Source organism: Caretta caretta, chromosome 7 (assembly GCF_965140235.1).
Source record: "Caretta caretta isolate rCarCar2 chromosome 7, rCarCar1.hap1, whole genome shotgun sequence".
Taxonomy (NCBI): Eukaryota; Metazoa; Chordata; order Testudines; family Cheloniidae; genus Caretta; species Caretta caretta.
In genome coordinates, this window is record NC_134212.1 from 84,793,995 (window position 1) to 84,817,506 (window position 23,512).

The window sequence follows — 23,512 nt, forward strand, 5'->3', positions numbered from 1 at the left end:
AAAGCCCCTAGCATCATGAACTTTTCCAGGGCAGCCCACACGGGTGTCCATAAATGAGCCTGTGTATAACAATGGAGTCGTGCCATGTGTGGTTTATGTACTCTTGCTCTGGTGCAGTTTGGAAACCTCATTCTCTCAAAACCAGCAGTTACTTCAAGGATATTGTTTGTGCCCACCATCTTTGGTGGAATCACACCCCTGATTGCCTGAGAAACCTCCCCCACAGCTGACTTTCCAATGCCAAACTTGTTAGCAAGACGCCCTTCGCAGTCCAGGGAAGACAACTTCTAGACAATGATAGCACCCCACTTCTGGACCGATACGGCTGCCCTCATGTGTGTCCTGATGCTGGAAAGTCAGGGCAAGCTGGTCAGAAAGGTCCAGGAATGTGGCTTTCTTCATGTAAAAGTTTTGGAGCCACTGCTGGTCGCCCCAGGTCCACATGATGATGTGATCCCACCAGTCTGTGCGTGTGGCTCTGCTACAGAAGCACCAGTCTACATCGGGGGCATCAGCAGTTATACCAAGAGTTACAAACAGCATCAGCCAGTCAGAGTCTTCCATGCCTGTATTATCCTCCTCCGTCAGGTACCTTTGGTAGATCAGAGAAGGCCACTGGAACGTCCACCAGCATCTCATGGATGATCTGTCCATTTCCTGAAACAGAAGTGGAAAGGCCAAGCAAGAGAAGGTCTCCAAGTTGTGACTTCTCCACGTTACTGGCTCTGGTAGCCACGAACGTGCAGACTCAAGAGGGTTCAGCAGGATGTCTTGGCAGCTTGCAACAATTTCCTGTAACATCCAGGATGGAGAGTCAAGTTTTCCTACACTGAACCACGAGCCAAAGACTACTGCGGCCAGAGCTGGAGAAGATGCAAGGAAGCCTGGGATATGGTAATTTGACTTGGATCTGCATGGGGATGCTGGAGCCCAGGTTTGGGGGGCCAAGTCCAGAAACTGTAAACCTTTGGTCACCAATGAATGTAGATGCTCCAGCCCTGGGCTTACAAACTCAGAGTCTGCAGACTTGAGTCTCACTAACCCTGACATACCCACAGATGCCCCAACTGATCTTTGTCAGAAGTTCCTTTGCATTTTTCACAAGAGTCAGATTTTAGCCTTGGTCAAATCTAAGTGTGAACAATTCCATTTTGTTTCAATAAATTCTATCTACCATATAATAGGATATTGTATTCTTTACTTCCTGCCTACATCATCATATAACATTACTTTGTCCAGTATAATGCTGCAAATGTTAGACACCGGAAATGCCTGCATTTCAGGAGTGGGTGATGTAATGATTAACTCAAGCTCTGCTTTTTCCAACACACACAGTTTACTTGGCGGGTAGGGAAGTGTTTTAAGTTGTCCAAGCACGTTGTTTTAGAGAAACTGCGCAGTAAGTATACACAGAGCTGTATGTAATACTCCAAGACTTATTTTTATTTGCATTTCATTAGAGCCTCAGTGGCTTCAGCAACACTGAGTTAGAATAACTTTCCAAATGAACAGCCCATGAGACTTTTGTGTGTGGATCTGCTGAAACAAGAGCATTTGAGGTTGCCATGAAGGATCTGGTCAGATCGCTAGCTGGATGAAGCTGAGTGCATATAATTTCAGTCTCTGTTGGTGATGAAAGTGAATGCCTTATGGATATGTGCCATTGACCCTGCAGACTCTTCCCTTAACTTATTTACGTGTTTTTAAAGAGGTTGGATAGGCTGGCCCCTATTGCCATCTGACCTGTCCCCCCTGAAGTTTTCATTTGTGCTAATTTTCAGAAACTGCATTATGCAATCCCCGGAGGGAAGGGTAAATAAGATGTTATCACACCATCTCGTGATTAGTCATACCACCTTCTTATGTAATCAAATGTATCCCCGCCAGCAACTGTACATGTAAGCTTTCTGTTTTAATCATTATCCTGTTCTTGCTTCAGCAAGGCGCCTGTCACAGCAGAAACAGTTAGTCTCTGTCTGAGAAAGGAAAGGTGGACACAGACCATTGATGCTTCTACATAAAATGGATGAAAACACACGGCAATTTTAGCATACCTCAATAGACAGCCAATAGGTCCTGCTGTGTCCATGATAGAGTGCAGCAGAAAACAGGCAATCTCTGCCCTTTGATTCTGCTATTGATAAATCATTAGGACCTGGGCAGCAGTTGCAGCTGTTTGTAGTGGGTGGATTTAAAACACTTGCCACGCCTCCTCTTCCCCCTCCCCATCTGCAAGAAGAGCTCAGACAAACTGTGCCTCTGCCTGTTGCTCATCTGGTCTTTCGTATATACACACACATGCATTTGCTGCATCTGAATACCAGTTACTGAGTCCACAGGCAATCTACAGCCATGGTAAGTCACGGCTTTGAAGGCCAGACTTTGCTTTGCAAGTAACAGCTATGCTATTTGGAAAGGCAGAAAGGTTTAAGCCGGCTGCTCTATTGTACAAGAGGAGGGAGAAAAGAACAAAGCTTTATTCTTCGGTAATGACTAACCCTGGCAAACCTCTAGGCAGCTACTCCAGTACTAAGTGGGTTTTCACCAATGGGAATCTCTCTGGGGGGTGTTGCTGGGCTTCCCTTTCTGCAAAGGGAGTTACAAATATGACTAGTCCCCGTTAACACTCCATCAAAGATGCAACATCCACTGCAATCACTTTCTCTTGTGAACCACATTAGTACAGATTTATAGCACCGCTTACTGAACTTATATACAGTCCCACTGACTCTTGCATAGAAAACCTTTGTATTTTTTTTCCAGCTGCATAGAGCCAGGGCTCTGGTACAGCTAAAGCAGGGATGCTGCAGGTTGGACTTGTATCTTATTAACAGAGCTCCATGGGATCCCAGCCTTAGAATAACAGAAATTGCAGACCAGGGCCAAGGGGAACGGGAGGAGCACTACAAGAGCAGAGGATGCTACATGTCAGGTTTGAGATGCACTGCTTTGGTCACGTTGGTCATTTGCAGCCCTGCTTGCAATATATCTATCTCTAATCAGTAATAGTGGCTTCTCACTTTCATAAGCAACAAGCAAACAAGCAAAAGGGAATTGCTGGATTTGTGTACAGCGATTTTGGTGCTTTTTTTTTTTTTTTTTTTTTTTAAGGTTCACGTGAAATTGCAAAGACAAGTCAAGTTGGTTTCTGTGCACCATTGTGTGGCAAGTCTGCTGTTTCGGACAAGAACAAACAACAAGATGGCTGCTGGAAAAATCTAGCAAAACATTTTAAGATTTATTAAATTAGTTGTAATGGGAAACATGTTTTAACCAGTGAGAGCATGTGGAAGGCATTAGCTGGCAGTACTGACAAAGAAGCAGCCTTGTAGGGCCAGACTTCAGGACAGAAAACTAGGACACTTTTAATACCGTCCAAGGGGGAGAGGACTGTATAGGAGCATTTGGGTTTAGAGAACTCAGGCAGCTTTGGTAACTAGGAGGAGGGCAAGTTTGTGTACTTGTCATGAGGGGAGGCAGCAAGAGGATTCAGAAGCTAAAGATTATTGAGACCAATACAAGGCTATGCCTTATCCTATAGCAAGTTCAAGCCTTGATGAGGGAGACTAGCTTTACTGTTTTGCCTCTTTGCCCAAACTGCCATGGCCCCTCACCCTGGCTTTGAGTTACTCGGACATGCGATTGTGTCTGGGGTACTCCCACTAGTGAAGCTAGGATTTAGAAAATCCCATAGCTTCATTACACCCTTAATTCAATAGGAAAGTAAAGCTCAGTGCAAAAGCAGCTGGATCTAGAGTCACAGGTGAAGGGGGGAGGGAATACTCATTAAGAATTGGAATAGGAACACGGTTGATTTCAGTATAGTGGGCAAGGACATACCTGCAGAACTGAGGACCTGTCATCCTACAGCCACCACAGTGCAGTTTATGGTGATCCAGTGTCTGTTACAACAGCTGCTGTTTTGTAAGAGACCGTTGCAAATGGGGGGTGGGGGGAAGCATGGGTGAGGAGACCATAAGGGTCATGTTCCCATAATAAAGGGGAAAGTACACCTGTACCCTGCTTAGTCAGCACTAGCTTATCTTGCTTTCATCACAGTCCCTCCCCACTGTAATTCTTGCCTAGAAGCCTGACACACCTCCATAGTGACAGAGTGGCTCGACTATTATTAACCTGTTCGCATCTGTTCAGGCATTCAGGTGGGTCTAGCTAGGTTATAGCAAACAAAGAGGAAAGCAATAACCCAATCAGAGCCACACTCTGGCCAGACTGCTCTTCCTCAGATATTGCAGGTCAGACTGGAGGAATCGTACTTGAACTCCTAGAGGTTAGTACTCCAGGCTGTCATGCAGTTTTCTGGCTGCCCGGTAATCATTTCAAAAAGTGTTGAAATAAGCGAAGTGATTCTCCCCCTGCCTCACGCACAAACATACAGCATATGGGGTACGTTAACAGCTTTTCCCTTCTAGCTAGTGTCTGTGCAGCACAGGAGAAAGTGTCTGGTTCTGATGGCGTTCTCGTAAGTCAGCTTCCACCCTGCTTTATCCTGGTTGCTAAGATACCTAGAATAAGCTTATCTAGGATCACACAAAGGGCATTGACTGAGGTTTTACCGTGCTGATCAGTGTTTACACTGCATCTTCAATAAAAATAAAAAAAAAAATCTGACTCAGATCACACAACAAAGCAGCCAGATGGGGTATAGGGCTGAAGTCGGCAACGGGGATACCATTAAAAAGTAATGCTTCTGTGAGCAGGGAGGGTGCTTATAATTAGCTTGTTGGTAGGCAGGTATAATGAATGCTTTCACAAAATACATTTTGAATGAATCATACACCTTAAAGGATACCTGACATTGTTCTGTATCTCAAGAGAAGTTACAAAATAAATTCAGTAGCATCACATTTAACGTAGTGTTTCATCTTGCATTTTCTCTGATACAGTTTATCCACAGCCCAGCCACTGGTTTGAACTTAAGTTTGGGTGTCACTATAGGGCACATACCTGTACCTCATCATTACTGGTTAGTAGGTAGATTTATCATAAATCCGATCTAGCAGAGGAGTATAGTGTGCCTTTGCCTACATGTGTAATTATAGTCCAGTGTGCTTAAACGTCGGCATTCAAAGAGTATCGATACTGAATGGCTTGTGGAGCACAAAAAAACCCCAAACACACACACAAAAAGAGAAACCCACAACACTAGAGAAATATTATCTGCTCAGTGACCAGCCTTTTGGGCTCTGCATCCTCAGACTACCTGAATCAGAGAAAACCAGGGTTCTATTTCTTTGTACAGATGATTCATAAAATAAGTCCAAGTGTAACTGACCAAAGACTAAGATGACAGAGGGGAGTTTAGTTTGAATAATATGCTCAAAAGTAGCACACACAACATGCTCCATTTTAAGCAGCTATCAAACGTTTGAGATTCTCCCAAGGCATCCTGGCTATTCACCATTTAAGATTCCACATCTTACATAAATATGTGTATGCAATTCCAAAAAATACATCAAACTTCAGCCCCAGTGAAGCTAGGATTTTTAAAAGGCCCATTATAAAACAGAGCATCATCTAATCTGCAAGGATTTGGGTTGCTGAAATAAGGCATAATCCTCTACCTATGACTGTTGGCTCTGACACCAGCTCACACATTGCTCCTGCCCTCTTCAATAAGCCCAGGATAGGTGCTATTGGCCAACCCCCATTTATGCTCACATTAAACTGGAGCATGCCCCAATTTATCTGGGCTGAATTACTCCACCCAAGCGCGTATTATTTGAAAAAGAAAAAGAAAAAAAAAAACACACAACAGCAACAGCTCTAGCCAACAATAATGAAAGACAATGCAAAATAACCACTCTTCCCTTCCAATTGTTGGTCACAAATAGCCTCCCTTTATTTAGTGGTTAGATGGAAGAGGCATTCTGAAATTTCTGCTGTAATGTACGAGCATAATATGGAAAAGTTTAAGCACTGGTTTAATCTGACCAATCACAAAATATTCCTCCCAGGATCCAAAGTCATCCAGGGAGAGCAGAGTGGAGAAAGCAATTGCTTAAACATTAACAGAGCAATAAATCTGTTACGATGAAATGGTTTTTCCATTCATGCAACTTTCCCTATACCCTCCTGGAAGGAAAATACTGCAGTTTGGGTAGGATAGCATATTGCAGCCAGCTTTCAAAGTAAATAAATCTTGGTTAATTTGAGGATTCCCTCCCCTAACTTTGAAAGGGGCATTCCATACCAAAGCTGCAGTCTGGATAGATCCTTTTGTGAAGAGTGCTGGACTGCCTTTTCTTCCCTTCTGAAAACTGTTCATTTACACAGAACTCGTAAATATCTATCCCTCTGGATAATTTAGTTCTAGCATTAGTTGAAGTTTAAAGTATACTTGTTTGGGAGCCTCTCAGTAGTGCATAACAGAGATGGTTCACATCATACAGCCATCACTCATTTTAGCCCAGTTTGTAGTACAGGGGTTCCCAAACTTGTTCCGCCACTTGTGCAGGGAAAGCGACTGGCAGGCCGGGCCGGTTTGTTTACCTGCTGCGTCCGCAGGTTCAGCAGATCGCGGCTCCTAGTGGCCGCAGTTCGCAGCTCCAGGCCAGTGGGAGCTGCTGGAAGCAGCGGCCATAAACAAACCGGCCCAGCCCGCCAGGGGCTTTCCCCGCACAAATGGCGGAACAGGTTTGGGAACCACTCTTGTAGTGCATGGTGAAGGCAGGCTTAGCCCTGAAATGACAGGAGTGCTGCAGGTCGTGACCAATATGCATTGATAACTTAAGCCTCTTAGGCTATTTTACAGTTTCTAGGTGGGTGCTGCAGCTCATGACAGAAGTAAGGAAAGCCTCATTGCATGTATACTTTATCTGTGCCTCACTGATTTGAGCACCTACTTTCTATTTACTCTAGGAAAGGAAGTCTTACCTCTGCTCAAGCAAATGTCAATAGCCGGTGTCTTCTTGGTCCATTCTTCTACTTTTTATTTCTCTCCTAGGCAGGAAAAGCCCACAGGTTGAGCACTGATGAGAGGGAGCAACTGTTGCCAAACCTGAAAGCTGTAGGGTGGAATGAGGTGGAAGGGAGAGATGCCATCTTCAAAGAATTCCATTTCAAGGACTTCAGTCGGGTACAGAAACTGACACCTACGTCCATACTGCAAGTGGTCTGCATTTCAGTTTAGGGATCCCACCCAGAAAGTTAATGCTTATTTTATTTAAACTGTTTCCCTCTGTTCATAGATGTTTAAACCAGAAAGGACCATTCTCATCTGTTCTGAACACTTGCATAAGACAGGCTATAGAATCTAACCCAGTAATTCCTGCATCCAGTTCATAAGCTTCTGGCTGAGCTACAGCATCGATTATTGAAGACATCCAACTACTCAACCAGTCAGCCAGTGTTTTTTGCAGAACTTTTCCCCACACAAACAGGTGGACATCGTGGAAATCTTAGGCAAAGGCAATGTAGCGTTAGGGAAGTTTTGTGTTTACCTGGATTCTCAAAAAGGAAAGGAAGTTAATTCCATCAAGGACATGCCAACCATAAATAAGTGTGAGCCACCACTAGAGTTGGCTTACAACTAACTTATCTTTTGTTCCTTCTGGGCAGGCCTTTGGGTTCATGACCAGAGTAGCTTTGCAAGCAGAAAAACTGGACCACCACCCTGAATGGTTCAACGTTTACAGCAAGGTAAAGGATAGCAGTGAGCGATTAGATCTCTTAACATGGAAGGTGTTTCAGGTTTAGCAACGGATAAACAGTATAACGTTTTCTGTTTGTAGGGCGCTTAGGACTGGGGGGGGGATGCTGGGGGGCCATGACTCAGGCCCCTAGGTGCTATGATAATACAAATAAATAACACTTAGCAGTTCCTTCTGTTAAGAGGGAGGAGGTTGTTTACATGTAGTGCAAAAATATCTTGCCTCACTATGTCAGACCATTGTATAAATCATGCCTAGCCTCAGTAATAGTATTGTAGCATCACAATGAAACTCTAGTAGTTCATCCAACTCACAAAAGTTGGAGTGCCATGAAATTTGCACCCATCTCTTGTTTCTGCTGTCCCACTATTAGAGATTTTATGGGTACTGCTGGGGAAAAAGTAATGAAAGTACTTAACACTACTTCAGACAGACAACCATTTACAATGTTGTAACAAGTTTAGAATATGACTGCTCTTTCCACCAACTGCAAGTTTTTTTGTTTTGTTTTAGGTTCACATTATCCTGAGCACACACGAGTGTGCAGGCTTATCCGAGCGGGATATCAATTTGGCCAGTTTCATAGAGCAAGTTGCAGCTTCTATGTCTTGAACGAGGCTGGGCATACATAAGCCTGAATTGGCTGAGCAGCTACTGTCTCCTCTCTCATTCTTAAAACTGTAGTTAGAACCATTTGCCGGTTCCACGCAGTTCCTGATCCAAGCAGAAGACAATGCTATGCTCAGCTCAGCTCCTCTTCCACCACAGCTCAAAGTTTCAGAGGGAATAAGCTGCCCTAGCGTAAAAATACTTCCTACTTCTCAGTTACCAGGAGGAAAGTTGCCTTCTTTTTTAGTCCAGTGAGTACCAGTGCAAAATTGCTTGACCTCTGGCACTTTTGGCATATCTGGCCTTTAGTGGAAGAAAGTAATATTATACAGTGCAAGCAGTTTGAGTTTATTGTTACTCAGTCAGTTGTGTGCTTGCTTCTTACTTTACAATTATACTGTTTTGTCTACAGTGAAGCCTATGTCCCCTGGTCTCTTCTGTTAGCAGACCAGTATCTGTGATGTGCAGTTTGGTTACATTTGTAAGCTTTGTTCAAATAGTATTATAGCAGGTATGTGGGGTTACCTGTGTTGCAACTGGCCATATTACAGAGATGGGAGCCAGGAACGTCAGCTGAAAATATCTAAGTGTTTGCAATAAAAGTTCTTATAACATACCAGTTGTCAGTTTGAAGGGACCATTCACTGCATAGTTTTGACTGAAGAAACTAAGTTGAAAAAACTAAGCAAGTTATTCATATTTACTCTCTCCTCCCATTCCCCATATAATTCACTCCACACGTCTCCAGGTCATTGCACGGGGAAGCCTTCCTGAGGCGTAAATAACTTCTGGAGCAGTTGCATGGGCCTCAAAGTGAAGTGGTCAAAAAACTACAAAAAACAGGCTCCAGAGAGGGACATCCATGAAATGGAGCTGGTAAAGCTAGTAGTAATAAATATCTAACAATTCTAAGTAGGGAAAGGTAGCTTTGGCTCACAGGGTTTGAAGAGTCAGTATTCAAGATTGTACTGTAGGTGGGGTAGGACTTTGAAAAACAGGAGAACATGTAAAAGAGCATAGTGCAGACTTAAGTATAAAGGCACTCTGCCTTTAAGCCAAAGTGGGATGAAAGCAGTTGGACTCTATGGGTATGTCTACACAGCAATTAAATCCCATGGCTGGCCCAGCTCAGCTGACTCAGGCTGGTGAGGCTCAGGCTGCAGGGCTGCAAAACTGCTGTGTAGACATTTGTGTTCAGGTGCTGCTGCCCGAGCTCTGGGACCCTGTGAGTGGGGGAGAGTCTTTTATTCCAGCATAGACTTCCCCTAAAACAGAGATGGGCAAACTACGGCTCATGGGACTGTCCTGCCTGGCCCCTGAGCTCCTGGCCTGGGAGCTAGCCCCCAGCTCCCACCCCAGTCCCTCCCCCGCAGTCTTGCCACCACACAGGCAGCGTGGCTTACGCCCGCCCACCTCTCATGCTTTCCAGTAAGCCTGTCCTGCTGCTCTGAGTGGCATGGTAAGGGGGCAGGGAGAAGGGAGGCTTGGATAAGGGGGCAGAGGTGGTCAGGAGACAGGGAGTGGAGGGGGGGGTGTCAGGTCCCAGGGGAGGGCAGTTAGGAACAGGTGTCTAGGGAGAGTGTGGTCAGGGGACAAGGAGTGGGGGTGGTTGGATGGGTCGGGAGTTCTGAGGTGGGCATTCACGGGGTGGGAAGTGGGATAGGGCAGACGCCAGGCTGTTTGCGGAGGCGCAGCCTGCCCTATCTGGCCCTCCATACCGTTTTGCAACCCCGCTGGTGACCCTTGGGCCAAAAAGTTTGCCCACCTCTGCCCTAAAAGGTATTTTGGCACTGTAGTACTGTCACCTCTCATGGATGCAATAATATGGGTATTTGATGTTGCCAAACCCCAAGACCAAAATTCTAAGAGGAGCTCTACAAGTGGCTGACTCAGGTCTAACCCTTATATTTGTCTAATGCCAGAATTCACTATAGAAAATCCACCGCTCCTTCATATAGCCTTCCTTTAATATCCTTAAACACCACACGTGAAGAGCAGTCAGAGTCAATGCCCTTATCTGGGCAGCAGGAAGAAAAGCAGTTGCAAAGCTGTAATTCACCATTAATGAACAGGAAACCACACCGAATGCACAAGCCAGGGAGCAGTGGCCTAGGCTATGTATCAGCGCTGGGAAAAAAAAAAAAAAAAGACACCACCTCCCTGCAAAATCATGGCGGGATCACCAAGGATTCAGGCTAGTGGTTTAGAAAACCCTTCTTCAATAAGAACGGATACAGTGGACTTGGATAATTAAGTGAACCATTTTAATACAAAAAGGGCTCTCCACTACAGCATTTTACGATCTCTTCAATAATTTCAGCCTACAAAGTTTTAACCAGTAATAAGCGAGAGTGAATGTTACAGAATATTACCATCGGAGCAAATCCTGCCCTGGAAGCCCCTTAAAAACAATGGGTGCATATTTAATGTGCATCATATTCTCATTGTATGTATTTTAATCTTTTTGAAAGCAACAAGAAAGCACAAATGGAATCAATGGCTCAGCAGTATCGACTGCACCCTGACACTTTACATAGGATATAGTGTTCCATTTGGCAAATAAAGTTCAAACATCTGCAAGCAGCTACCTTCCTTTGAGCCCTTCACAGGCACAGTAATTCCTCTCCACCCTGAAACATTGCCAGTGTTTATATACCTTGTTTGAAAAACTCTTACAGGAAGATAGAATTTGATATTTTGGGAACCTCCTGCCCCTAGAAAGTACCATCAAGTTTCAGATTACAATCCACACTGTAGAGTTTAAAAGCCAGTAAATAATGTATTAATGTCGCCATTTTTCTAAAAACAGTATGCATGATAAAGCAGATACAGATTCTATATTAAATGACAAAGGCAAATAAAGACTGCATAATAGTAAAATACAGTGTACAGAACAGATTACATTTACAGTATAGATCAAATGTACATAAAACATAATCAAAGAGTCACAACCATTAACAGTACATGAAGCCCAGAATGGAGTACACAGAGACAAATACCTCTTCAAGTACATCAAAAAAAACAAACATGTGAACTGAAACACTGATTTGTTAGCCCCATGTAATTCCTGGGGAAGAAGATGAGGAGGGTTTTTTAGAACAGTTTTTCCCTTTTTTTAGGTCTGGGTTGGAAGTCAACTATCAAAATAGCTGGGTATTTATATAGAAGATCCCTTTCCAAAGCACAGTATACTGTGAGAGATGTAGTGATCCTCAGATGGCAGGATGCTAATTATTAGGTCCAATACATGTTGACTAAGTCAGCAAGACACAAATTAAGTATCTGGCAATTTGAATTCAATGTTTCAAGAAGAGGGCTGAAAAGAATTCTCGGAGTAAGTAGACATGTGCCCGCCTTATCTTACTGAAGTCTATAAAATGGCTAAGCTGTATTGACTCAGAGTACAGAATACTAGATATATTTTAAAAAGAATATCCTTGTCCACAGACTTTGAACCCAGCACTAAGGTTGCTTTAGCAATGGCTCATAATTCACTCTCACTTTGCATAGCTACTGTGCAAATGTGCGTTTCAGACATGTTGAGTCACTCAGAAGCAGTTTGGATGCAAGCAAATACGGTACTGTGGCTGAGGGGGAGCCCACCTTTAAGATTTACAGCACTCCCCCCCCCCAGAAAGCACTGCATAATGCAACGACCTCCTGTGAGAGTTGTTTGCATTTGAAGTGTCTAGTAGTATGCAGAAATGGATCAAAAGAACGAGTATTGGAAAATGCACTCCACCCTAATTATAAAGCTCTACCAGGCTAACCACACCAATGATTAGCATCAAAAGCTTTTCTAGTTTGTTTAGGGGGCTGCAACCATTTTACAAGGCTACTCAATGCAGTCTGCATAAAGGACAAAGTGATGCAAAAAAGTAGGGAAGGTGGGGATAATTCTTGATAGAGACCCCCTCCTTAGAACCCAAGGCCTTCATACTTTCAATATTAATTAGATCCCACCTTAACACTTCACGCTCAGCACTATATCAACACCTTTGTAACACTGAAAACAGTTGGCCCAATAAGACTATTACATTGAGGGTGGAGTGTACTGTACCTGAGTCCAATTTGCTACAGATTATTTTCAATATAGTACCATAAGGAGATGACCATGGTAACATCACAGTCAGCAGCTGATCCATCATACTCTTCCTGAAGTCTCAGGAAAAGCTGGAGCAGTGTTAAGGCACACTGGTGAATGCCCTTTGAAAATGTGCCTTAAAAGAGTCAGTGCAAAGAGCAGACAGAAACCACTACTTTCTTTTACAAAACTCACCACTTCATATTAAAAGATGGTGTAAAAAAAAGTTAACTTTGGTGCCATGTTTGCACATAAATCCCCAGCCATTACAAAGAGCAAGGCTCAACTGACTTCACTGCAGCATTTTAGGATAGTGCAAAACCTTCAAGTTACATACAATAAAATAATCATTTTGCTCTCCTCTGGAGTTGTGCAAGATACAACAGCATGATGGGTGGTAATGTAAAAGTTCTAGAACAAGAGGCAGGAAAGCAATGATACTGTATTAAGAGTGGTTCTTGAGGAGTACCTTCAGACTCTTTCCCCTATCCTACCCATTTGGTTTAAAATTAATTTTCTACTTCTACTGCAATTTATACAAGACTCAGGAAGAGTTGCTTACATTAAGAAAGTCATCCAAAGAAATTACTATCTATAAATTGACAACTGTGTCTAACTGGATCTCCATATGTAAAGAATTCAAAGACTGGATTGGGGAATCAATAAAGAAAAGACGATCATGTTCAGAGTTAGCAAGATATAAACCCCCATCACGCAATTTGTTAAACACCGTTTCCTACAGTAGGTAGCAGTACAGTTGGAAGAGTCACTGAATACTTGTGTTCAATTCACTTTCTACCTCCAACTTCTGGGGAGGTTGCTTCAGTGTCTCTATGTTTCAGACAATTACAGAAAACCCAAATCCTAGTGGGGCATTCACTAAGTAAAAGATCCACAGCTTTTCTTCCAGGAAAAGAAACAGTACAGAATAAACAAAGACAGAATACCTGAGGAGTTAGGGGGTTGTGGAATGGACATTCAACTGCCATAATAATGCCATTCCATCCAAGACTTTTAAGACTAGTCTTGGTAGCTAACCAAGGTGATACAATAGAAAAATTAAAACTAAACCAACTATTGAGAAGTGACAAAGACAGTGGAAATTACTCAAAAGTTGATTTCAGAAAGTAGAGGGATGAGACAAAGAGAAAGGGGAGGAAAGTTCTGTAGATAAAGCTGCTGCCTGATCTGATCAAAGACAGTAGCTTAGTATGATCATCTTCCTCCAGGAATTCAGAATACCACCTCAGAGCTGGCTGGCAAAGTACCAGTTACTGCATTCAGGAGTGTCCAGGAGAACCGTTCATGTGTTTGTCACTAGAAGGGACGTCTGTGCTATAGAGGCAGTCCAAGTATGCATGAGAAATCTCTGATACCATCTTCCTGTCCGGGATGGACTGCGCCATTCCATAGATGGCACCCTATGGTTTAAAAATAATAATAATCATAATAATAATAAATAATAATAACAACACAGGAAAACTCTATCCCAACAGGGATGTGTGAATTTAGAGATCATTTCATTTCAATCATTTCAATCCAACTTCACCCTTGTTGTACACTGTCTCCTTACCATGCCAGTGGTCTTGGCTTTAGGGTCCTTCATGATCTCTAAGACACAGTCTTGGACATCCTCCAAGAATTGTTCTGCAATGCCAGGTTTTGTGTGCAACAGCGTAATGCAGAGATGGATGCTACAGGCAAAGGGGAGAGGAAAGATAAGCCATTTCACAATGGAAAGGGCAGAAAACTATTCCCTACATTTTCAGAGTAACTACGAGGGTTTAAGTCATGCCGCTCCCCTTGACTGATGAGGCCCCTTTGAAAACTTAAGGTATAACCTGTTAGGCCTGCCAGCACCTGCACTTAGGTATTCTAAAGAACAAAATCAGGTTTACTGATTTTCAGAAAGGAAAAGCAGGTCACTCACTGCTATTGCCCCCTTCAAATACAATAAATCCAGGGAGAACACACATTAAACAGGGTTTCCCAAACTTTTGAAAGCTGAGCCCTTCGTTACAGAAATGGCAGTCACACCTCCCTCTGCAACCTCACCACATGTTGAAGACCACGCATCTTAACAGATAACTACTCCATCCCACCTTTCCCCAGCTAATCTTTCATCCTTTTCCTCAACACACACACTTTAGGAAATGCTTGTGTGAATCTTCATAATATCCTTCCCTCCACTTTGTTACATGCTTTGAAATATTTTAAAATGTCAACTATTATTAGTATCTGAGCTAGCACCCATTCAAATTAATGGGGCCGCTCACACCTCAGAACTACTGTTTCAGCTTCTCTACATACTCACCTCTACCATAGCTTCATGTTTTGAAGGGTTTCTTTGCAATCACAGTGAATTTTTGTTTTTAATTGCAAACTGAGAATCTGGAGAACAAGGAAGCTCTGTCCTTGCCTCCCCTTAGTTACTGCTTCACATCCTCAAGGGGCATGGGTCCCACCCTTTGGGAAATACTCACCAAGTTCTAGCAGATTGTTGTACGTGGTCAACTTTTAACACAAGCTCCCTCAAAGGCTCTGTAATTAGTGGGCATTTTCACAAGGAAGTGTGTACTTACCTTGTGTTAGCCAACACGTTAACAAACATGAGATACAATACTAGTAAGGACAAGGCAGTCTGTAGTCTTCCACACATTAGCAGGTTGAGGTAGAGACTATGAGTGGGAAGACCAGCATTTGCCTTGACCTAACTCATGTTCAAGCTATGAACTGCCTTGTCTTCTTAGGATTTTAATGTCCATACTTTGATGAGCAGTGAGGACAAGGCCTAAATGTAAGTTGTTAGCAGATGTGCATAACCAACTCTTGACAAAGCAAGGAGGGCCACTTCATACAAAGAACATTAAACAAAATGGTTGCTTTTTGTTGGGCTATGCAGACAGCGCAAACGGGAACATTTACATATTGTAGAAACCCCACAAAATTTTACAACTTTCTAGGCTTCCAGAAAACTCTTAGGACCTAGCATAATTTAGGCTCCCCTATAACTTTGCACCTCAGTGGGTTTTTTTCTCAGTGTTGTGCAGTTTGTTTGGTTGTGCTTGTTTTTTTATGAACACATTTTAGAAGTCTGCTTTCAGAGACACTTGGCTAAGGACTGCAGACAACTACAAACTCCTGAAAACCAGAGATCTATCTCGACAGATAGTCAACATGGTGCAGAGACACATACATGTGACTGGGTTTCAGGAACTCTGAAATTCTAATCCAGACTGCCATTGACTAACTGTGTGGCCTTGGGTAGCCACATAACCTCTCTGACTTGATTCCTCTCCATGTGAGGGTGCTACTTAACTACCTCCTGCACAGGGATGTTGGGAGAACTGGCTGTAAGAAGTGCTGTAAAGTTGCTCTTCCTGGATCTAAAGGCATTTCTTGACCACAGTTGTATTTGTCCCATCTTCTAGGCTACAATTGGCCTAAATTAACAGTTCCCATTTTGGCAGTCAACTCACCTTGACGGGAACTGCAGGACATTTAAGTTCCATCCTCTAGTGCTTAACAAATTTGACAACCGATAGATGTCAAAAACATCTGATCCGACAGAGATGACAGACACCTCAGGTTTCCCAAAGATTTGGATGTTGTCAATTTTCCGCAACCTTGAAACAGTTAAAAGTGATTTATTTTCTCAATAGTAATAGAAGATAGCTATTTTGTGGGCCTTCTCAGGCCCAGAGGGAGGGAATTCCATAGCACTGGAGCCAGAGAGTGAAAGACAGACTGCATCCATGGCATCAAAATCCCTCGGCGATGAGTTCAGGGAGTCAGTATGTATCTAGGACACAGCCGGTTAGCCTAAACTTTACCTTGTGTGGGCATGGATTGATTTAGTGATTTACATTATCACGTGCTCCTAATAAATCCATTAGAATAGAACCAAGATTATCCAAACCCCACCTTAAGGATGACGACTCACTATCTCCCTGCCACTTCTTGTGGGGGAAATGAACTTGTGTATTTACGATGTTTACTGAAGGGCAGGCATTTCCCCCCCCCCTCAAGCTTTCTTATCAGGGGAGCCAATTCACTATGGAAGTTACATGTTAGGGTGAGTCAGGAACAACTTGGTCACTCACTAGAGGCCCAGGGGATGCTTTATTGGTACAAGACATTAATTTCTAGAAAATTTAAACCTTTCATTTAAAAAAAGTTTAGCTCAAATGCTTAACAGCAACCTGATGAACAAAGGTGCCATGTTACTTTCCTGTTGTAAGTCTACAGACAGCTTTAATGCCTGTTCTCGTTGTTCATCACTCTGCCAAAATCATCAGAACAAATCCTATGGGAGCAGCAACACTGTCTAGAATCACACTGCTGCAGCTGCTAACCACTCAGGAAAGCTATGAGACCAACGACCAAGAGCGCTCAAACAAATAGAGGCTGTGAAGAGAGTGGGGAAGCAAAGAGCACTAGCCCTTTGAGGCCACAAAGCACCAAGGTTGGTCTTGGAGAGAACAGTTGCTCCTTCTTTCAGTCAGTGGAGTGGAAAGTTTCACATTTCATAACCCATTAGCTAGTGGCTGATACAAAAGACGACACCCCCCAAAGCAAGGTTCAGGGACAACAGTTTGGTATGGGAAGAGGTGAAAAGGTGTAGGAATTTCTACCAAACTGTAAGTTGCAGGGAAGGGTTGGGTTTGAACCACGGCATTATTGCTAACTTTGCTGTCAGAGATCCAGTCCCCTCCTCACCCTCATCCTTTGCACGAACTTATAGCTAGTCTGCGTTTGGATAAGCCCACAGCATATTGAGTAACACTGGACTTTGGGCTCTAGCTTCGTCAGTCTGAAGGGTAAGAGCTAAGGGATTTTGGGAGCGGTTCTATGTTCAAGCTCCAGAAAGAGTCAAGAGGGATGACAAAAATAAAGCCAAAAAAACATACCCCGATTCAATGAACCGTGTCGTACTAATGACCTTCTTAGTAGCCTCAACATAACCGTCTTCTCCCATGTACATCATGGTTGCCCAGCAAGCTGCAATGATGCCACCAGGCCTGGAGCCAGCAATGGTTGGGGAGGCATAAATGCCCCCTTGCCAGTCAGGTGCAACAAAGAACTGATAGTGCCTGTATTTCTTGTCACTGTACAATAGCACTGAAGAGCCTTTCGGGGCATAGCCGTACTGCAAGAGACACACACAACGACAGGTAATGGGTATGTTTGAGCATGTACACAGGTAAAAGACTACAGATAAATTCGAGCTCACATTAGATAAGCACTGCTGGCATCCACATTCCCACCCACTCATGTTTTGAAGTATAGAAATAGTCCATTTTAACACCTCCCCTTCCCCTGCCTTTCCTGGATATCAGCGCTACTTTATGGTACAGTGGTGGCACCAGAAAAAAATCTGACAAACTCTGGCAGAGATCCAATCACTCGGTCTGCCTGGGGAGTAATGCCAAAGCATAGCAGGAAGGAATCAACTTATTCTCTGAACCACGATGTTGTACACTGCCCTTATTTAGTACACAGCTATAGTATTACGTAGTCATAAAATTGTCCATTCTCATCCTACCTGTTGAACTCACAAGATATGAAAAGAAAAATATATAAAAATATACTAATTATAAGTACTAGATATATGTTTTTTAGACAAAGAAGAGTTCAAATCCAACTTCAACACAAAGTACACTGAATGATGAAATACTGCATCAAGCAGTATGGTGTCCCTAGCCTCTGTTTGCCAGAGGCTGGGATTGGGTGACAGGGCATGAATCACTTGATGATAACCTGTCTCTTCGTTCCCTTTAGGGCACCTGCCATTGGCCACTGTCGATAGACAGGATACTTGGCTTGACGGACCTTTGGTCTGACCCAGTATGGCCGTTCTTATGTTCTAAATGGACTGCCCTTTATTTTCACTGATGGTTTCTTTGTGTGTTAAAGAACAGGGCTGAAAAGGGGGCTAAACAATACTTACTGTACACATCATGAAGCACTGTACCCATCACTCTGAAACCTGTACCCATCATGAAGCACATCTTTTCTGAACTGCAGCAGTGAATCTGAGATGTTCTTACCTGCTTTGGAACTTGGGTCCATAAGAAAAAGGGGACATTTAAATACATACTGTTGCAATACAGTATGACTGGACCATACCCAAGCAGAAAAATGTTACTCCAGACTCCTAAGATCAACCCCTAATGCCAGCAAGAATATAGAGCACTAAGGTGCTCATTCATGTGCATTGGTTCCCTAGCAGTTCCCACAGCCACATGCAATTTTATTCCTGTTGTACTTCTGCCACATCCTCCTCTTAGCTCAATTCTAGTGGAATGCAATAGAAGTAACACAAAGTGCTTTAGGAATGCTACAGACAGGGTTGACATTAGAACTCTTGCTTGAATGTCCATTATGGCAGGCCTGGCTACTCCACTTTTAAACAGTAACCGTCTCTTATAACTGCCTAGAGAAAGTGGATCTGGTGCAAGCAGTACCATTTAATTAGATGGATGCCCCCAACCATTTCCCCTTCTCACCTTGTGGGTGTCTGCAGAAATGCTAGTCACGCCTTCCACACGGAAGTCAAATGGACGCTGTAGTGGAAACCCTGCCTTCTCCATGAAAGCAATGAGGAAGCCACCCAGACAGGCATCCACATGGAAGGGGATTCTATACTTCAGTGCCAGCTAAACACAGACAAGAGGTTCTAGTTAGTTACTCAAGCAAAACCAAAGAGGTGAATTTAATAGAGTTCTTGGGACAGCGGAGTTAATTTTGCATTTCACATTTGAGACAGTGTTCGGAATCTCCAGAAGGGTTCAGAAAGCATCAATTCTCAAGCAGTGGAGCACTTGGTGGGGTGGGGACGGGGGGAGGGAGAGGGTGCAGAAGATCTGGCTGATCATATGATGTTGTTCCTTCTTGCTTCTAGATTTAAAAAATCCATTATGAGAGACTGCTAAAAATGTATTACGTGTCCTTTTATTGACACAGAATGTAACGTGACTTGAAATGGGAGGAGGTGTCCATGATACACTATTAAGGCGTCTTCCACATTAAGAAAAAAAAAGGTAGAGTTCCCCTGATTTGTAACATAAAAAATGAAGTGAAATATAAATAAAAAATATATCTCATTATTCTCTCCTCCCACCACTCCAGCTATGAGCCCACTTAAAGGTATTTCTAAACCCTTTGATTTTCCCCAAGTAGCTTTCTAACCATATTTGTTTAAATGAAACTGTTTCTCCTCCACCTCCCCACCCCAGCTCATCCTCCTGCTGCTCTCCCCAGACTTGGTCCTGCAGTGAAGAAGTCAAACAATTATGAAATAGCCTATGACAAAAGCATCTTCAGCACCAGAAGAAGGAAGATACAAAAGTGTATTCCACTTTTGAAGGCAGAAGCATGCATTTAAAATTTGCCATTTTGCAAGAATCCTCATCAGCATGACATATCACTGTATGAAACAGCTCAAATTTTAAAGAACACCGAATAGCCAGTTTTATAACAATGTCCAGTTATCATTTCAAATACTTAAATCCTGCACTCTTGGGCAAGTTTTAAATGCCTAAATAATAAATTATACCAAATAATAAATTATACCAAAACTTAACAATCCTATACTCCCCACCCCTTCCCAGCCTCATCACTGTTCATTAGCAGCTGATCTGCTTGAAAACAGTTGCTATATTTCCCACTAGCTTGTTCCTCCTTCTACCAGATTCATTCAGCAGTGTCACAATTCTGTATTTACATTCTTTTCTACAAAGAAAACACTTGCCCAGGATAGTCAAGTCTTATTTAACCCCTCTTCCCTTCCAACCTCATATTTCAAGGGGCACTCTACCTTTGCCACCTCCTCAATTGGGTCCATAACTCCATGGGGGAACTGGGGAGCGGAACAGACCAGCATTGCAGTATTCTTCGAAATAGCCCTTCTCATTGCCTGAAGATTTAAAGAGAGAAGATAATCACATGCCATTGTCCACCCTGCCAAAAAATGAAGCTACTAGATTTAAGATACACTGTTCATAGGCTCTTGTGTTTTGGTTTATATAGGAGGACCTTTGTGCACAGGCTGTAGATGGGTGTTCATTTCTGCTTTCTGTAAAAACTTTAAATTACTGTAACTAACTACAGTAGTCTGTATCCTGTCACTTCAATTTCATAGCAGTTGTAATGAAGTAGCACACTCAGCGCTTCCATTAAAGACATAAGAGACCAATTAAGTCAATTAACCCAGCCCCTGCAAGTTCAAGATTTTATCCCAGGTTTTTTAATATTTTGTCTGAAACCCAATTGAAAGTGCTTTTGCAATGCCTAGACACAAGGATACATTCAATTCTAAATTAGTGTGCTAGGTCAAAGGAAAGGTTTAAATCTAAATTGTTTACAGCAGTGTTTCCCAAACTTGGGACACCGCTTGTTCAGGGAAAGCCCCTGGCGGGCTGGGCCCGTTTGTTTACCTCCCACATCCGCAAGTTTGGCAGATCGCGGCTCCTACTGACCGCGGTTCGCCGCTGCAGGCCAATGGGGGCTGCGGGAAGCGGCAGCCGGTACGTCCCTCAGCCCGCGCTGCTTCCCACACCCCCCATTGGCCTGGAACGGCAAACCGCGGCCAGTGGGAGCCGCGATCGGCTGAACCTGTGGACGCGGCAGGTAAACAAACCGGCTGGGCCCGCCAGGGGCTTTCCCTGCACAAGCGGCGTCCCAAGTTTGGGAAACACTGGTTTACAGCATGGCCCAGTGTAGAATGCAACAATTATTTTTGCTGCAGTTTTATTTGTTGTTTCTGATAAGCACTGTTCATCACCACCATCTCTACCTATCAACCCATCCCTAATAGGCAGAAGACTGCTATTTCAGGAACATTATTGAAAGTTTTCCACAGAAGAGGTGTCTAGGGCTGTCTAAGAGCAATACCTGAACATCCACTTGCATGGTCTTGGTCAATGGTATGTGCACAATCTTCAGTCCAAAATAATGAGCTGCTTTATCGAATGCTGCATGAACACTTACTGGAACCAGTCTGAAAAGAAGGAAAGGCAATACTTCAACCAAGGTATGTTTAGGTTGAATTTGAATACCTGTCCAGGTATAAGCCAAAATTCATACAGCAGGCATTTTTATACCTGACCCCTTGCAGGCAGGATAGTCAGCCTATTGGCATGATTTAAAAAAACCAGGAAATGTGGGCCAAAGATTATTTTGGGCACACAGGCCCTGTGCTTTTCTGAACTAAAAATATACCATGTTCCACCATTCACTTCAAACTTTAAAGGGATAGTTAGAGGAAACTGCTTCAAAAAGGACTCTCTCTCTCTCTCTTCATGGACTTATATGAAGTAAATACAAAACTCATAATTCTCCAGTTCTTTAAAATAAAGTTCTCACATCTCTTCCAAAATGAAGTCCTGCTTATAAGAAGTGTTGAAAATTGTGCAATGTCACTGAGGTTTGCTCTGCAGGAGCACATCAAAATACAAATGTGGGGATGCAAGTACACCAAAGGAAAGTAACATGCAATCTATAGAAATTGGTGTGGATTCTGACTAAACTCTCATACATTTGGTCACAGTTTGCAGGGTCAGCAATCTGGGTGCTCTCCCCCTCCCAGAAGGCCTGGGCCACCCGCTGACGCAGGAAGGCGCCCAGGTCCCGGCCCTACTTGGTCTCCTCCACTAGCCACTCCTCACAGAGCTTCAGAAACTGCTGGTATGGGGCCAGGACCTGGGCACCTTCCTGTGGCGGCGGGTGGCCCAGGCCTTCCGGGAGGGGGAGAGCACCCAGATTGTTGACCCTGCAAACTGTGACCAAATGCAATCTATAGTAAGTCCAATAGATGGCAGTGACTGAAGGCTCAAAAAGATTAACCAAAAATGGATTAACTTGGATTCATAATACTTCGCAGTTGGTTAGCGGTCTGCAACAATGTCAGGAAGAGAGCTCCTTCCTTCAGGATTACAAATTTGGAAGAAGACAAAAGAACACTGTTCTTATCTCTATTGTAATATTTCCTCCATAAGCAATTTACCAAAGGAACGCGTACTGTTACTTCACAAGCTTTAAAAGAGTATGCACTGTATGAAGAAGAAATCACGGGGGCTTGATGATGTAGTGCTCAATACACTAGCCTTTCAAATTCAAGCTCAAAATCATATGCAAGAAGTATTTTGGTAGTCTTAGTCTAGCCCCTCTATTTGAGCAAATCAAAACTCCAACACACTTTAAAGTGGTGACAAACTCTGCTCCAGGGAGGTCCAAAGCTGAAACGGTCTGGGTTTTGTAGGTGAGTGTAACGCCAACAGACCCTGGTTGTCCGCGGGCGGGATCAAACCAGGGACCTCTGGAGCTTAGTGCATGAGCCTCTACCGCATGAGCTAAAAGCCAACTGGCTCTTAGTTAAGGCTGTAGAGCAGACTCATTTATCTCTCTCTTTAAGTGGTCTTGGTGCCACTAGACAGAACATCACACCCATAAGGTGTGTGGGTTACATGAGCATTTAGGTACTGACAAAGCTTTTGGGGGTTGGAAGTGGAGATGCTTCTCACCTATCTCTAATTTTAGATTCAAGTGTACCTATGCCCTGAACATATACACTCAAATTAGGAGTGATGAATCACAAGCAATGCTGTTCGTGTTAACGTCAACATCATCTCATACTGTTGAAAGCTTGCTGTTCTATTTTGCATTATTTCTTTCAGTTTGGGTTTTTGTCCTAGGTTTGGCCCTCAAAGTTGACAGATGAATGGGGGGAGTGGGGGTGGATTAAGAGAAATGAGAGAAAAAAGTGCAGCATACCACCTGCCCCAAGCCAGGGCTGTGAGCAATCATTTTTCAGGAACAATAAAATCAGACCAATCTTTGAAAGAAAAAACAAGCCATGGAGGTACTACATACATTTCTGGGTGCTTGATTCCTCTCTCATAGGCTAGATCCCGGTAGGCTTTACAGGCCATTAAAATGCTCTCAGTCCCACCAGAGGTCGTCTATTGTGAATAGAAGAAACAAATGAAACACTAAGTGCATTTGCAGAAATGGGGGTAGGAGGGGAAAGGAGGAGTTGAGAGGTTATGAACATGCTGATGCTCTGAGTGAGGTTTCAGGCCAGAGCATCATAAGAAAGGCTCAGTTCTACAAGTGAACTAGAAACCAAAGAAAAAAGATTACAGTAGCT

General features: G+C 43.3%; 2 protein-coding genes across 4 annotated transcripts in view; one reads left to right on the forward strand and one right to left on the reverse strand.

Moving 5' to 3' along the window:
- Positions 1-2,202: 2,202 nt before the first annotated feature.
- Positions 2,203-8,895, forward strand: PCBD1 (pterin-4 alpha-carbinolamine dehydratase 1). 2 transcript variants are annotated; one of them, XM_048858961.1, is made up of 4 exons: positions 2,203-2,355; positions 6,965-7,096; positions 7,579-7,659; positions 8,184-8,895. In XM_048858961.1, exons 1-4 carry the CDS (start codon positions 2,353-2,355, stop codon positions 8,280-8,282), a joined length of 315 nt encoding a protein of 104 aa, XP_048714918.1. In that variant the 5' UTR covers positions 2,203-2,352; the 3' UTR covers positions 8,283-8,895. The 2 variants fall into 2 exon arrangements, with proteins under 2 accessions (XP_048714918.1, XP_048714919.1); XM_048858962.2 differs by lacking the exon at positions 6,965-7,096 and having other exon boundaries at positions 2,222-2,355.
- Positions 8,896-10,521: 1,626 nt separating this feature from the next.
- Positions 10,522-23,512, reverse strand: part of SGPL1 (sphingosine-1-phosphate lyase 1) — a 44,925-nt gene continuing 31,934 nt past the window's right edge. For both annotated transcript variants that reach the window (XM_048858300.2, XM_075130894.1), the window contains exons 7-14: positions 23,236-23,324; positions 21,259-21,364; positions 20,183-20,281; positions 18,873-19,022; positions 17,274-17,512; positions 15,843-15,989; positions 13,937-14,057; positions 10,522-13,784 (exon numbers count right to left, since the gene is read on the reverse strand). In XM_048858300.2, coding sequence (XP_048714257.1) covers positions 13,644-13,784; positions 13,937-14,057; positions 15,843-15,989; positions 17,274-17,512; positions 18,873-19,022; positions 20,183-20,281; positions 21,259-21,364; positions 23,236-23,324 — 1,092 coding nt within the window. In that variant the 3' untranslated portion in view covers positions 10,522-13,643. The remainder of the gene's footprint in view (positions 13,785-13,936; positions 14,058-15,842; positions 15,990-17,273; positions 17,513-18,872; positions 19,023-20,182; positions 20,282-21,258; positions 21,365-23,235; positions 23,325-23,512) is intronic.